Source organism: Camelus dromedarius, chromosome 2, assembly GCF_036321535.1.
Source record: "Camelus dromedarius isolate mCamDro1 chromosome 2, mCamDro1.pat, whole genome shotgun sequence".
In the NCBI taxonomy this organism is placed as follows: domain Eukaryota; kingdom Metazoa; phylum Chordata; class Mammalia; order Artiodactyla; family Camelidae; genus Camelus; species Camelus dromedarius.
In genome coordinates this window covers 30,909,546-30,925,942 of record NC_087437.1, presented here as the reverse complement: position 1 = coordinate 30,925,942, position 16,397 = coordinate 30,909,546, and the positions used below count along the sequence as shown (strand labels likewise).

Genomic DNA, 16,397 nt, shown 5'->3' with positions numbered 1-16,397 from the left:
TTTCAACAGCAATAGTGAGTTTATACATAAAAAACAAGTGAGGCAAAGGCAAAAGCAGTGTCAATCTGAGTGTAGGCAATGGTGCTTTGATTATACCCGTACAAACTCTTCAGTCCCTTTTAGTTATCCCCAACTCAGCTCTTAAGCCATAGGTTTTTGCTGTGGAGAACTCAGATGTGATGTAGTCGTTTCAGTAACTCTTTCGACAGTACTGCACTTCAATACTGGGAATGGTTTCTAATCAATTTAAACTCACACGGTACTTTAGTAGAACAAGTTTATTACTCCCACTCAGTAGTTCCTGGGGGCTTTGATGTTAAGTCGTACATAATTCGAGAAATGCCAGGAATCTTCTTAATCTCAGTGACCATCTTTAACACCACCTGTTATAAAACAAAGATTATAAATACAGAGCCAGGGTCCACTGCATGTCCAACAGACCTAGAAGGCTTGCGTTTGTAATCTGAAATTAAAATGTGATCTATTTTTACTATAATCCTCTATGTATAGGAGATAATCCCGGATTAATTCATGTAGTGACCCTTTATAGATTTAAGTGACTTAAACTCAACACTACTCAAAGTGTAGTCAGCAAACTGGTGTCAGTCTGCAAATTATGTTTATTACTGGTCCATAACAAGTGCTTAGAAACATTTATAGCAGTTTGACATTGCTGTGGCATCCAAGCATGTGATTTTATGGGCGTAAGCCAATGCTTCACAAATGACCTGTGGCCTACAACTCCAAGGCCAACAAGATGGCACATGATGCACTATAGTAATAACCACTGCTGTGTGGACATAAGAAGGCCTGGTCACTTGACTGTCCAGAGAGACTTGGCAAATGTGAGCCTAAGGGAAAACAGACTCTAAGACACATTCCCCTACCCAGCTATCTAGCTATAATCAGAGCCTTGGAGCAGTGGTCCAACTAATAAAGTCTGACTTTGATTTTTATTTGCTATCATGCAAATAGCTCCTTTGAAATACTCTGGTTGAAGAATAACAGGAGAGGGAGACGGTGATCAAAAGTGCAACTGACAGTAACAAGGGCATTAAGAAATTCAAGGGTGCTTGGCCATAATGCCGTCAAATCTCATCCTTGGGGGAAGGGTACAGCTCAGTGGTAGAGCGCATGCTGTCTGTACGAGGTCCTGGGTTCAATCCCCAGTACCTCTGTTAAGTTAAAAAATAAATAAACAAACAAACCTAATTACCTTCCCTGCAAAAAACAAAAACAAAAAAATCTCATCCTTATTTCTGATAAACTCTTCTTCATTCCAAGGATTTTCTTTTTTACTTGGAGAATACTATTTATAAAGTAGAGGTTGGTAAGATTAGATAAAATGATAGATTAGAGTTGGTTACTCTCCACATAGTAATCAGAAATCTGGAGGGTTTTAATAAATGTAAGGCCTTTTCCTACTATAGTGCATTAAGTAATCAATTACGTGGAGATAAAGAAAAAAAAGAACCTGTCTTGTGAACAGAAGACCAACCTCAGAAACATCGACACTGTCACAGCCTATCCCATTCACCATTATTGTAAAATGTATAAGGTATTAAAAATGTACATTAAGAAAAAATACATAAATTACCTCCACAGGGATCTCATTGCCAGGGGTTGCAGGTATACCAGTCATGAAATCACTAGTAATAAAGGTTCTAATAACCACAGATCTCTGGCATGAAGGCTGCTTCTGAAGTGGGTCCCGATCAAAATGTAATGGTGTCAAAATCACCGGCATCTGGCTGATTTTCCCAGCATACCCTAGAGAAATGAAGGTAACATGCAGAACCAATCACTACATCATGGAAAAGCACTCTAACCTAGTTCAATTAAATCCTCCCGGACAATATCTAAAATTGCCTACATACACACACCACTTCTTCAGACTGTCATCATGTACTATTCTCAGTTACTCTCATAGCATTTTAAGTAAACTCAATCACAAATACAAGTAACAGAATCTGATAACAGCAGTGGTATGTGACAGTGATGTGAGATATATATATATATATACAGTCAATTCATTATTCATGGTAGTTATGTTCTGTACCGCAGACACTAAGTTAGGGAATACTGAACCACTACTCCTAGGGGAAACAGAGTTGGGTTCCTGCAGGCCTCTGGTCATAACATTTTCATCAACTGATCAATACACAACCTTGCTTAATGTGTGTTTCTGTTTAAAGACATCTTATTCAATATTTATTGTGGATTCATTAACATTGGACTCACAGCCAACAACACCATAACTCACGGCTGAATGAAGCTTATCTAACACACGTATTTTCTCAGTAAGGCACTGCACAGCCTTCCTGTGCTTATCCCAGACAGCACCTCAGCACTATGCTTGGGGAACATTTTAAAGTGAAATCACCAGCAAAAAGCACAAAAATGCAAAAAACATGACCTTAAATAGACTATAAAAAGGATACATGTTTATAGCAAGAGAGCTGAAACAAGAAGACAGAGGGTCGCCTTGTTCAGCCTCAGCTGGGAACATGCAAGTTGGGCAACTCAAATTTTCTGCCACTTTGTGCATGTCCACAAAAGACCACAAAGATGAATAAATTTTATATAGATAAGGCAGTATCAAAGAACTACCCAGAATTTAATAATAAAACTAAAAGCTGCATCTTCCTACTAGACATCATAATGCCATGCTTCCAAAACCTTGTTAGAACGTGCAGTGATAAACAAAATGGGCAACCTACCAGACTCCCTGAGAATGTTATGGGCCTCAAAATCAGCTTGGCGTAAAGTACTGAGCACCCCTGTTGTCAAGAAAGTGGGAGTAACGTCTGTAGGAGGTTCTTTAACTGGAGGGCCAAATATATAGACAACTCTAGAAGTGGGGGAGGTGAAAATTATACAGAAATTATGTTTTAGTATGAGAACCAAGACACATAAAGTAACATTCTTTCCATTTATTCTTAGGCCTCTCTCTTACCCACTTCAAATCCCCAAATGAGTAGGACAGGATCTAAGATTATAGAAGGTCTATATTCTATGCACCTTCTCAAAGTATATTCTCTGGTATACTCGTATCTCAGAATGTGCAAAGACTTTTGAGTATCACAATCATCTTTTCATATAATGTACTGGATTCAAGAGTATCCCCAGAACTTCATGTCCATCTGGAATCTGTGGATGGAAACAGGGTCTCTGCAAGGTCAAAAAAAGGTCATAATGGCTTGGGGGTAGGGAGGGCGTTAATCCAATGATTGGTGGGTGTCTTTCTAAGAAAAAGGAAATCTGGAAACACAGACACACAGAGAAAAGAGGGCCATGTGAAGACGGAGACAAAGACTGGACTTAAACTGTCACAAGTCAATGACTGCCAGCAAACACCAGAAACCAGGAAGAGGCAAGGAAGGATCCTTGCCTAGAGTTTTCAGAGAGAGCACAGCCCTGCTGACACCACCCTTGATTTCAGATTTCTGGCCTCCAGAAATGCCAGAGAATAAATTTCTGTTGTTTTAAGCTTCCCAGTTTGTTGTAATTTGTTACAGTAGCCCTGGGAAATTAATCCACATAAGGCTGGGGAAACAATGAATAAACAGGTTTTATGACAAAACTTCAGAAACTGCAATATGCTAGTATGCACTGGAAACCTCCAATATGAGGCTACAGTGAATTGCCCAAACTTAGTTGGCTGTCAACTCAACCTTCTTTATCATTTTGGGAAACACTAATCCAAGAAAGATTCTTATTTCCACTTTATTAAAAATGTCACCAAAGTAAGATCTGGAATCTTACTACTTCCTTCCAAAAGGAATGACTGACTACTGCTTTAAGCAAATGTCTGTTTGAAAGATATGAAGATACACTGCAGGTGTTAATAAAAGTACAATTTGAAAGACAGCTTGAGGAAATTAGACTCAAATAATTACAACTTAAGGGGACTCCTGCCACTAGTTAGGGCAATCCGTTTCACAACCTTCTCCCAGAAAACAAGAGGCAGCAGGGGTAGAACTGAGTGCCACCTAGCTCTTCCCAATCCAACTCTAGCCAGCAGGCAACTGTCCCTTTTCCTTAGCCCTGTCTTTAGCAGAGAAAATAAACCCCCCCTGCAACTACCACAGTTGAGGTTTAGTAATGTTTTTTCTTTTTTCTTAATATGTATTTAGAATAAAACGTAAGAAAACAGCATCAGGTCAAAACCACCACTACCACCAACTACTTCATTGCCTCCTTCCAAACATATTGCAGCAGGAAGGTTTTTGTGTCATGCACAGAAAGCCACAATTTTAAACAATACAGTTCCTAGAGCTCATAAAAAATCCTTAGAGGAAAAAGCTACTAGGCAAAAAAAAAAAAAAAAAAAAAAAAAAAAAAAGCCATGAACTTATTCTTTTTATCTTATTTCTTTCAAACAAGAGTGACCAGATTGTACAGGGATAGGCAGTCTTCCACACTGTATAGAACAATAAAACTGCAACAGTTCTTCTCTGTACAAAGATTCAATCATACGAATTGGGGGGGGGGGGGGCGGTGCTGGCAAAAATTGAAAACTTTTAAAAAAGTTCTTTAAATTCCAAAAGGACTCTGGCAAAGAAATAGAAAATTCACCAAGACTCTTTAATGGCCTGCTAGGTTCATATCTTAAAATCTAGTTTTTTGTTTATTGGTTATTAGACTGTATTTTTTTTTCTCTTTTGGGGAGGAAGGAAGGGTTAAGAAAGGAGGGAGAGACAAACAAAGAAAAAAGAAAAGATAGGCAGAGAAACCAGCATATAAAAGGACAAAGATAAAGTGTAAGCATGAGTGAGTACGTTTAGCAAAAGAAAAAGAGAGAGATGAAACTATAAGAATGTTGTGAAATGAAAAACATACTAATTATACAGTAAAAGCAGTGGAGCCAAACTTAAGGAAAAGGAACTTTCTGTATGACCTATAAAGTTTATTTAGGTAGTAACATTTTTCAAAAGATGTATGATGAACTATTACTTTAACCATGACAGTTACCTCCATTCAAAATAGGCAATTACAAATCTACCATTATTCATTAATAAGTCACTTTTTTCAGTATATTAAACATGCTTCTGTATCTGAGGGCTTTGGATTCATCTGAGTAAGTTTTTTAAAGGGCGTGTTCCTATCAGTAAAAATGTGATTTTTCTTTAACTCTCTGTCTTAAAGGTCACACCAGCAGACAGGTATAAAATATACACACCCTGTTAGGTGAACATCAATAGGTAGATTTATAATTTCTGTAGCTAATTTGAGTAAACTGAAGTTTCAAATAATACTTTTTGGCTGTTATCTGCCTGATACTCATTAAGAAAATAGAAAAGAGTAAACAACTGTGAAATAAGAACATTTAATTAGCATCCGGTACTAAACAAGTATGATTTTTTTAACTATACATGAAACAATGCAACCATTACACACAGATTATAAATCAGCTGTTGATATACCCAACAGAAGAAATTAATGTGCAAATTAAAGGAAAACTGGATCTGAAAAACTAAATTCAACGTCAGTTATATATTTAATGCAGTTATTTTAATGATATCTGGCATATGTTTTTCTTTTGATTTACTCTAGGATTATTATTAAATTGACCAAGTCTCTAATGGTAATTCTATAACCTGTATAATTTTTTCAGTCCTTCTGGAATAAAACATGTTACCATTAAACAAATAGGTAGTCTAAGCTCCTAATCAGGAAGACATGTTTTAAAGCTGTTTTTAATACTGTATACCAAAATGCAAGACTTTCGTATTTCTCCCTTAAACAACAAAAAATTTTAATAAGCAGATGACTGCACTGTAATGAGAAAACAAAATACAAGGTATTACCAAATACCTGCTGGATTGTGACCTCAGCACATACCTGTATCTACACTTGAGCCACTGGTCTCTCAACAGTGGGGAGACCTTAAAAAAACACATCGTTCCATTACATCTCTCCCCCACCCGCTGCAGAACACACCTGTTAATGTTGTGACACATGCGAGGTATAAGCCTAGCCAGAAAAATAAGGGATTCCCAGTCAGGCTCATCCTTACTGGAGATTCCACACACGTAACTGTAAGAACGACAGTCACCCTAAAAATAAAAATATAATTGATCACTTTTCATGGTTTTATAGAAGCCAAAAGGTGAATTGGAAAATACTTCATGCATGGTAACACCATTAATAGTAATTTAAAAAATCTTTTGAACAAAAACATACTTGAATAAAAGTATATATGGATAGTTTACTAATAATATAAATAAATCCTAAAATTAAATCCCCTAGTAAATCACACCTAAATCAGTTCAGACATAAAGAAAGTGTCAAAGTAATTTCAAGAATTTATTCAACATGCACCAGAGATCCATTGCGATTTCATTCCAAATACCTGCCCAACTGTAGGTGGCCAGCACACTTAATTTGGCAGACAAGATCTGCCCATGTTTATTAGGTGGATAAAGGATTTTCACGTCAGAGATAAAAATAATTTCATAAATATTTAGTTATTAATTCCTTTAAAATGAGCAAAGAAAGTTAATTTTAAAGGAAGTGAATAAAACTGGTAATACTGATTCTCATTTCCTTTGTCCTGTTTAATCCAAATAATTTGCTTTAAAACAAAAAAAGCCAAAAAAATTAAACTGAAAAGCAACTGAAGAGTAAGAGTCATTAGATAACTACCTAATACCCAGTATACTGAGAATATGAGAATTCAGGCTATTTTAATGCTAATAGTATCTATCGAAGTTTAAAATGTATATGCTCTTTCATTAAGGAGATATTACTGAAACACATGAATAACTGCTTGAAGAAATAAGATATTTCTTATTTGTTACTTGCTGAAACACCTATAATAGTGAAAAAGTAAAAATTATTTACATGTCCGTTGGTAAGAAAATGGTTAAACAAATTATGGTATAACCATACATGAAATGTAAGGCAGCAGTTAAGAATAAGAGTCTACTGGTAATGGCATGAAAAGATAAGAAGTTCATGATGCTCAGTTAAAAGAAAAAAGTGATGAACAATGTGTCCATAATTCCCTTTCATTTTCTTTCCAAAATGTTTCTAGAAAGAACATTTAACTGGTGAGCAGAAACAGAGAGAATCTTTTTAAATGTACTGCATTTTGAATTTTTTTCTTTACAAGTACAGTTTGATATTTAGAAAATAAACTTCACTGCTATCATAATCATGAATTATGATTTTTATCTGGGTTTATAAGGGTCTCAGCTTCAAGGGCCTAAGAGACTAGATAAAGTTAAATAACTAACAACAAAAGAAACTTTTATTTTGAAAGGAAAAGTAGTGGAAATTGAGTAAGTTTTATTTTTTAGAAAAAGAAATCCCTCATCCAACCAATTGTATTACCTCAAACATTTATTTATCTATGACATTATCTACGACACTTATCCAAAAAGGGGAGTGAAGAACTAGGTCAGTTCAACTCCCTGTCTAGCAGTATACAGAGCTGGAAGTTCTCTGTAATAGATCCATTTAGGACTGAGGAAAAAAAGAAAGAAAGAAAAAAAAAAAAAAAATCAACCTATCTGCTCTTCTATTTTTAAATAGTAGAGTAATTTCTGCCTGTAAATCTCGTATCATGAACTTTAAAATGAATTTGTTTATGATAAATGAGATAATCTATACACCATTGAAAGAAAATTATTTCTACAATTCCGGGAAGGGTTATTTCAACAGTGATTTAAAAACAACATAAGTAGCTTACACACAGGGCCTTTAAAAAGGGGAAGAAAGAAGGGGAAAGAGTCCTGTAAACAAAATAGCTGGCCCTATCATTTCCCTAAACCAAAATATTTTAGTTTAATTTTAAAATAATGAATTTTTATTGTCTTATTTATAGACAGAGCTACATGAATTCAGGAGGAGGAATTTAAATGGATAGCTCAGATTCAGATATTTAAGAAAAAGTATATTTATCAAGTTTTAGATGAATCTCTAAAACAGATTTAACTTCTTTCCACACATAATTTTACTATAATAGAACATTATAATATAAACATATTAACCCACTAACTGGCACTCATGCCATTTTGAGTTGAATTATTGACACGATTTCTAGTTTTCAAATTCTAAATCACAGAAAAGAAACCTTCCTCTTCCTTCGTCTCCCAAGCATCTTCCCCCTCAGAAACTCACTTGAGGGTCACATAAATAAAGGAGAACTTAATATAATCTATTTATGAATAGCATTTCAATAGTGAGAACTATATTATCCTCACATGCTTTAACACCTGGAAAGACAACAATAAATACAGAAAATGTTAGCTGTACATTATCACAGCTAAGAGAGCAAGCAAGGACACAATGAAAAGGCAGAGGGCACTGGTTTCAGGAATACACAATCTGAGAACAAGACCTAAACGGTTTAACGTGTTCATCCAGGGACCTTCTTGCAGTTAAAGACTTCTAAAGCCACAGACCATTTCATATCAAGAAAGATAAAATGAGGACATGACCTCTCGGTACCTGTCCTTCAAGGCAGAAGCAAGCAAGCCAATCCTATAGCAAATCATTCTTTGAATCTTTTTAACTACAGATGACATGTTTCAAAACTACAAAATCTCAGTCTGTATGTTTCATTCCTATTACCTTACTCACTTCATAAACATTCTTTAAATTTTGCCTTTTTACATCTAAATTTGGTGTATACACTTTCATATTTCATTTGCCTAAGTCATTCCTATTTTAATATGAGCAGAAACAGCAGCAGAAAGTTATGTCACAGGTCAATGAATTCACACAACTCACCTGCACACCCACAGTTTTAATTGGTAGCAGAAAGGCATTCAGTGAATGCAGGCTTGTAATTTGCATCAGCTTCTCCTGATCCTCTTCGGTCGTGCAGGCTTTGACTCTTTGTAATAATGTATGTGGCTGGGAAAACCAAAGACACACTTCTTGGGGTTTCAGGAAATAAAGTACTCACTCTTTTGGTACCTATTACTATTTTATGTGTCTATAATTACTGGTTTATAGCAATAGATCCTATTTGGCATTTCTCTCTGACTTGTGTGTGCTATACATTGTATCAGGCAAGTCAAACTTTCTCCTTATCTCTAATAAAACTTTCTGCCATAAAGTCAACTTTGTCTGAAATTATCTTCATCTATTTCCTTGTTTTCCCTGGTGTAGGTTTTCCTTTTCTTTTTTTTTTTTTTTACCTTCACTCCTTCTATCCCTAGATAAACAAACTAGTTAGAGTTATTAGTCCTTTTTAATCGTGGGTTAATAATATAGTTGAATGCCATCCTACCATTTTATTCAGTAGCTTCTATTTGCCACACTTTTTGTTTCTTTCTCCTTTTTTATTTTCTTCTGAACTGATGATTTCTGACAGTTCATTTATTTCCCCTTTGCTAGTTTTGAAATTAAACTTTCTATTTTTATTCTTTAACAGTTCCCCTTCAATGTTATCAGGATTAAGTTATTAAGGATACTTAACAAAAGAGAATCAACCTCTCTGTCCACCTGGCGAACAATACAAAGCATCTTCGAATGCTTTAACTCCCATCAGCCCCCACTGTGACTTATACGTTACTTTAGCTATACAATGTTATACTGTTTTTAAAAATAAACATCAAAAATCAGACCATTATTTTATACAGTCCATGTCTGTTTAATTTTATCCACTTACCATTTTATTTGCTTACCACTCCATTTTATATCTCAGACCTTTCAACCAGGATCCTTTTGATTCTCCTAAAGTCAGTTCTTTAAAACAGTGGTTCTTAACCCTAGCTGTACACAAATTACTTAGTATGCTCAGGTACCATCCCACATCAATTAAGTAAGAAATTCTAGAGAGAAGGGGCCCAAGCATGGATACTTCAAAAGCTCCCCCTGTTGAATCTAATACACAGCCAGGGTTGAGAACCACTGCCTTTATCCTTAAGTAACAGACTGCTCGTAATAAATTCTGTTTATCTGAAAATATCCTTATTTTGCCCTAGTTCTTTGAGACAGTTTATCTGTTCACTATTATTCATAATTATTTTCTCTTGGCACTTTGAAGTCTTTCTGCTTTTACTGTTGCTTTCAGTAATAGTCTTTCCTTTATGTGGAAATCAATCTTTTTTCTGCAGCTGCTTTGTCTTTCACATTCTGCAGTTTCCATAGGTAAGCCTACTGGATGCCAAATTCTTTTCCTTTATCCTGGTTGGGATGTTATTATGTTTCCTGAATCTGAGGCACGGTGCTTTCACCAATGTGGAAGAATTAAAATACTTTTGTCTATTATCTCCTTCTAGACACACATTAAAGCTGACATTCTCATTCTCTCTTAACCTCTTCTAACCATATTTTCTCTTTGATGCTTTGTTCCAATTTCCGGATAATTTAACATCTGTCTTCAAGTTCACTAATTCTCTCATTAGCTTTTTTTAATTCCAGTTATTTCTAGAACTTAATTTTTTTTCCAAAGCACCCTAGCCATTTTTTTATTCTCTTATCATACACTTTATTCTTATATCAATAGCTTCTTTTAATTCTATGTACTTTACACATTGTCAGTCTGCTAATTCCAATACCTGAAGTGCTTGAGGGTCTTCTGCTAGTTGTTCCCACTAGCTCTCATTCATGGTGCCTTACTTTTTATACATATTTTATAGTTTTTTATTGTAAGCTCATACTTGTTGGAACTCTATCTACAGGAATTCTTTGAGACCTAGTTGAAGATATTCCAAAGAGAATTTACACTGCTTCTTGCCTGACACCTGGAAGCACTACCAACCAAAGTTTAACACAGATAATAAATTTAGGCACCAAATATATAAAGAACTGGAGACTTTTCCATCATCCTCAATTTAGAACTAAAATGATTTCCCTTACTTTCTTGCAATACGTATGGAAAGGTGTTTTAAAATACTTTATATCTAGCATTTTTACCGATTGAAGGTATCTGTTAAAATATATGGAATGGCTGGAAAGAGAAGTCTGCATTTAAGAATCTCTGTAGAATACTTTCTTCATAGTCATTTCAAAGATTAAATTACTTAGAAATTTCAAATAATGAAACCCTAATCACTTCACTATAAAAACTGGAGTAAAACAAGAATCCATTCAATTCCTTGTACTGATTATCTGTGTCTGTTTAAAGCTCCTATAATATACATATTCAATGTAAATTACTACCTTTTTAACACTTGCAGAAAAATCAGCTACTATTTTCAAAATATTGTTGGTTTCAGGAAAATCCTTACAAATATAAGGTTCTTCAGCACATATTACTCTGATTGCCAGGCCAGGACCTATAGAGAACAGTTAACAGTGGTATTTAATTTAAAGGTTATGTTAAATATAAAAAACTGACTTAAAGTCACTATTCCCAAAATATATTTTTATATTGTATTTTTTACCAATCTTACTGAAATATAATTGACATATACAGTGTAGGTTTTTTCAAGTGTTTAATTTCAAATGTAGCTATTACTTTCCCATCCAACTCTTCATTTTTTAAGAATGCTTCAATTCTCTTTAAATCAATGATTTCTGTCTCCTATCCTGAAAGTTCATGTATTAAGTGTCACAGAATTCTCCAATAAATATTTTTAATTCACAATATGTATGTCAATCTGTTTAAAATTACTTATATACACAATCCTTTGCCAACATACATGTTAGGGACTGAGAAACTTAAATTACTAGAGTTTAAGTTAATAATGTAAACAAGTGCTAATATCCACATGGGTTATACCTTTGTGACATTGTTCATGGAGATAATACAGTAGCTAGGAGTAACAAGCTCTGAGGTGAGATTTTTGGGACTAGAATCCTATTTCCAAACCCAACCTGCATAACCCTTGGCAAACTATCCTCTGTCCCTAAATTTCCTCATCTGCAAAACAGATTCTATTGTGAGGATCAAATAAGACAATGTGTGTAAAATACTCAGCAGAATGCCTAGAACATGTTAGTATGCAAGAAATGTTAACTATTATTATGTTTTTTAATTTAATTAGACCATTCTCTCAATTCATCACCTAATGACTATGTAGAGGCCTAGAAACTGAAGTGTAAGACTTATCCAAGCTCAAGAACCATAACAAAAATATGTTTAAGACTCTCAATTCTAACTTTCAACAAATATTAACTCTAATTATCTATTTTTTTATACAGCAAAGTATTTTAAAAACTGACTATTTTTATTTGTTCATGAATTAGTTACATAAAGCACTGTTCAAAGAAATCGTTCCTCCATGTAGACAAGTCGGCTATGGGATAAGGGATTTCAGAGAACCAAGTTTTAACCCCATCTTCCATGGAATATGTCGTAGTATAGTAGAAGGAACATAAAAATCCCAGCTCTAACACTAAGAGCTGTGTAGCAGTGTTATTAAAATATCTCTATTTCTTGGTTTTCTCATCTGATGGCAACATTACATGCCAATCTATACAAAAATGGTTAGATGAGTATTTAATAAAAAATGAAATATATACAGTAGGCTCTAAAAAGAATGTTTATTCCCTACCCATCCTTTCCTTTCTCTCAAGTTACATATGTCCTAAGATGATAAATTACTTCAAAAACTGTCTGAGTTGATTTTTCTTCAACATTAAGGCCTAATAACAAATCAAACAGAACTCAGTTCTGTTTTTTCACCTGGAAACGGATGCCTGGAAACTAACTCTTCTGGAAGTCCAAGTTCTCTGCCTAAAATTCTTACTTCATCTTTATGAAAATCTTTCAGAGGTTCTATTACTTTTCCCTACAAAGAAGAAAAAGGCCAATTAATACAAAGTAGTAACCAAAATGACATGGAAAACAAAAAGTAATTACTGGCTTTTCCTGTTGTCTTTTACCTTAAAAAATCATTTTTCAAAACTCGACCTTTTAAAGTATTTCCTCCTATATGCTTATAAAGAGTTAGATGAATATTTTAGTGATCTTCATATTTCTCTTTGAAACACATTTTAAACATAAACCTCTTAAATAGAAATAAATCAGAGCAAACATACCCACTCAACTCTGATCTAGTTCTCATCTGAAAACAAGGCAATTAGAAAATACCGTGCTAGTGCTTAAAAAACTCACCAAATGATACCATGAATAAGTGAAGACAATCCACAGAAGGCAAATCATATATCTAATAAAGGATGTGTAACCAGATTATACAAAAAACACGAATCAATAATAAAATGATAAATAAGCCAATCTAAAAATAGGCAAAAGATCTGAATAGGTATTTCTCCACAGAAGATATACAAATGACCAATAAGCACATAAAGATGACTGACATTACTAGCTACTAGGGAAATGTAAATCAAAACCACAACGAGATACCACTTCTCATCCACTAGGATGCCCAAAATAAAAAGGGACAGATAATCCTCAACCCTTAGAATGGCTACTCTCAAAACGAAAACAAAAACCAAGCAGAAAATAACAAGTGTTGGGCATGCTGTAGAGAAAGTGGAAGCTCTGTGCATTGTTTGGTGGGACTGTAATATGGTGTAACTGTTATGAAAACATTTAAGGAGGTTGCTCAAAAAATTAAAAATAGAACTACTGTAAGATTCAGAAATCCCACTTCTTGGTATATATCCAAGAAACTGAAAGCAGGGGCTCCAAGAGATATTTGCAAACCCATGTTCATAGCAGCACAATTCATAACAGCCAGAAAGTGGAAACAAACCAAATGTGCATTGACAGATAAATGAACAAAATATGTATATACATACAATAGAATATTATTCAATTAAAAAAGGAAGGAAATCCTGTCACAGGCTACAACATGGAAGAACCTTGAGGATCTATTATACTAAGTGAAATAAGCCAGTCACAAAAAGACAAACACTGATTTCACTTATATGAGGTATCCAAAGTAGTCAAATTCACTGAAACAAAGTAAAGTGGTAGGTTACTGGGGTTAAGGAGAAGGAGAAAAGGGTAGCTGTTGTTCAATAGGTATATAGTTTCAGTTTGGGAAGATGGAAAAGTTGTGGAGATCTGTTTCACAATACAAATATGCTTAACATTACTGAACTGTACACTTAAAAAATGATTAAGGGAGCGGGGAAGGGAGGGAGGATTTATGGCACAAGTTCTCATAAGCTCTTACCTCCTCTCTCAACTTTCTGATAAGCTCTGTGTCATTGTGATGGGTTTTGATGAGTTCAGCTTTGCCACTTGCAACAAGGGATGCACTTTCAATTAGATCAGGCCGTAAAGTACCTTGGGCAAGGAAAACCTCCTCTGGTTTCAGGTTCATTTCTCCAATTACTTCATTGGCAATCTATAATCAACGGGAGTAAACAGCCTTTTAAGAAGTGAATTTTTTCTAAAAGACAACAGAAGTTTATACTTTCAGCTAAATTTTTCAACAGTCCTTTTGCAATACTGACCAGGAGATGAAATCCACCAGTCCCCAAAATAAACTCCTTTAGAACATATCCTTGACATGATTCAAAAAGTTATGCCAATATTCCCATCAAAAGCCTAAAAAAAAAACTAGCCACTGAAATACCCAAAGAACTAAAATATAATATCAAGTGAAAACACCTATCCTTAAACAATTAAACCAATAGCCTGACAAAATAAGTACACTTGTTTTTTAAAACATAAAACGCTTTCTACTGGTCAGTAGGATAGCAATACACAGTAAAACTCTTAGCTAACAAAGGAATTAACATTAGCCAGAAAATGTGGTTATCTGGTATAATGACAAGAAAAAAATACTAAAATTCACATCAAAAATAGTACACGTTGAGGATGTTAAAAAGGTACCTTAACAAAAGTATCCCCAATGATTTTTCTTTTCTCCTCAGGACTCGTAGTCATATTTAATGTTTTGCTTATTCTTTTTCGTGGAGTTCTGTCTTCATCTGATATTGGTAGAGTTGTTGTTCCATTATAAAAAGAATGAGCAGCATTTATCACTGGGGAAGAGGGGAGAAGCATGTTTTAAACTCATAGAAGATTGTTTTAAATCATAAATAATAGGTCAAACAACAAAAAGAAAACCTAGACAGATCCTCTGATCTCCCTTTAGTTTGCCTACATATTTCAGAACCACCAATAAACCATGAGTCCACACACAGGCACTCATTAAATTTTATTCTTTTGAGAATCCTGTCGCATTTAATGATCTTGGCCCATAATATCACAAATTATGCTAATTGCTTTCCCTCTATTCAGTGTTTCACCAGAGCAACAGCAAAAGCCCCAGCAAGAAGCAAAGCCCCAAAGGAATTAAAGCAGTAGCAGATATACAGGGATCAGAGTTCTCAGAATTTCATACTGACCAAGTCTCTTAAAAACTTGATGTCTATGAACATATATTCAGCGATCCTTGGCTGTCCTTTTATATTTAATAGTGAAATATTTAAAAACAACTAACTAAAATCTCTATTTGGTAATAAAGCTGAACAACTGCTGGGCTTCGCTGTAAGATGCCAAGGCAGCTGGCTACTTCACTCGGGACCACCAGTGAATTTGCAGGTCTTTCTCTTAAGCTGGTCATTTATCCCAGAGAAGGTATCTCCAGTTTCCTGCCTATCAGCATTTTGGTAGTTGAACAGAGGAAGTTGTGGGAGGAGGGAGATACCAGGAAATTTTTACTTAATTTTACTGTTTTTAATGTAGAATATTACTTCCACCCTCAACTCTGCCTGGAATTAATATGCCCAAGTCCAGAGTTTCTCTTGTTTAGCCTCTCTTGATGAAAAGGGATAGCAGCAGTGTGTTCCTGTTTTAAGGAAAAAGATCTGCTCTCAGATTTTTAACAAATCAGTTTTAAAATGACTCAGTGAGCCAGGCCCAACAGGGAAGCCAATGTTCCAACTCCTGAGCTTCCCCAGAAGTGTTGCTTTTTGTTGGCTTCCTTCCCTTACTCCCCACACCAAGGTTGTGAAGTTTCTCCTATGTCAGTTAACAGGGACAGATGCAGGTTTTTGTGGGGCTGAAACATTTACAATTTGGAGGCTTCCTTCGAGAAAAAGAATTAACAAGAGACGCATTTTTTTAAATCACAAGTTAAGACTAGGATAGCTAACACAAACTATATACAGAAACAATTGCACATTGCATATATAGCACTAAACCCCAACTAAGTGTACCCCCAACTCAACTTTTCCTTAGCCTAATCTTAAAATGCCTACACCCCAAAACCACCCAAAAGAAAGCGAGTTAGATGGAAAGATTCAGTAAACTAAATTAATTACAAATTATTAAAATATCTTACTTGCGAATTTCATAAAATTTATGACCACGTGAAGGACACTACTAGGGTCTTTCCCCAGGTTTTAGAAAAGGCTTCGCTAATGAGGATCCTGAAATTTAAGTTTCATTAGCTTATCAGAGAAACTTTGCATTATCCGTCTACTTTCCACATTCCAACATTTTGTTGAAACCATTAGACTGCTATCACCTCCTCTCTATTCCTTATTATCCTTGTGGCATTACACTTGTT

General features: G+C 34.9%; 1 protein-coding gene across 3 annotated transcripts in view; it reads right to left on the bottom strand.

The window, feature by feature from the left end:
- Window positions 1–263: 263 nt before the first annotated feature.
- Window positions 264–16,397, bottom strand: part of GMPS (guanine monophosphate synthase) — a 56,673-nt gene continuing 40,539 nt past the window's right edge. For all 3 annotated transcript variants that reach the window (XM_031449601.2, XM_031449605.2, XM_064492205.1), the window contains exons 8-16: window positions 14,714–14,865; window positions 14,049–14,222; window positions 12,590–12,695; window positions 11,122–11,237; window positions 8,740–8,865; window positions 5,944–6,059; window positions 2,721–2,851; window positions 1,598–1,770; window positions 264–383 (exon numbers count right to left, since the gene is read on the bottom strand). In XM_031449601.2, coding sequence (XP_031305461.2) covers window positions 282–383; window positions 1,598–1,770; window positions 2,721–2,851; window positions 5,944–6,059; window positions 8,740–8,865; window positions 11,122–11,237; window positions 12,590–12,695; window positions 14,049–14,222; window positions 14,714–14,865 — 1,196 coding nt within the window. In that variant the 3' untranslated portion in view covers window positions 264–281. The remainder of the gene's footprint in view (window positions 384–1,597; window positions 1,771–2,720; window positions 2,852–5,943; window positions 6,060–8,739; window positions 8,866–11,121; window positions 11,238–12,589; window positions 12,696–14,048; window positions 14,223–14,713; window positions 14,866–16,397) is intronic.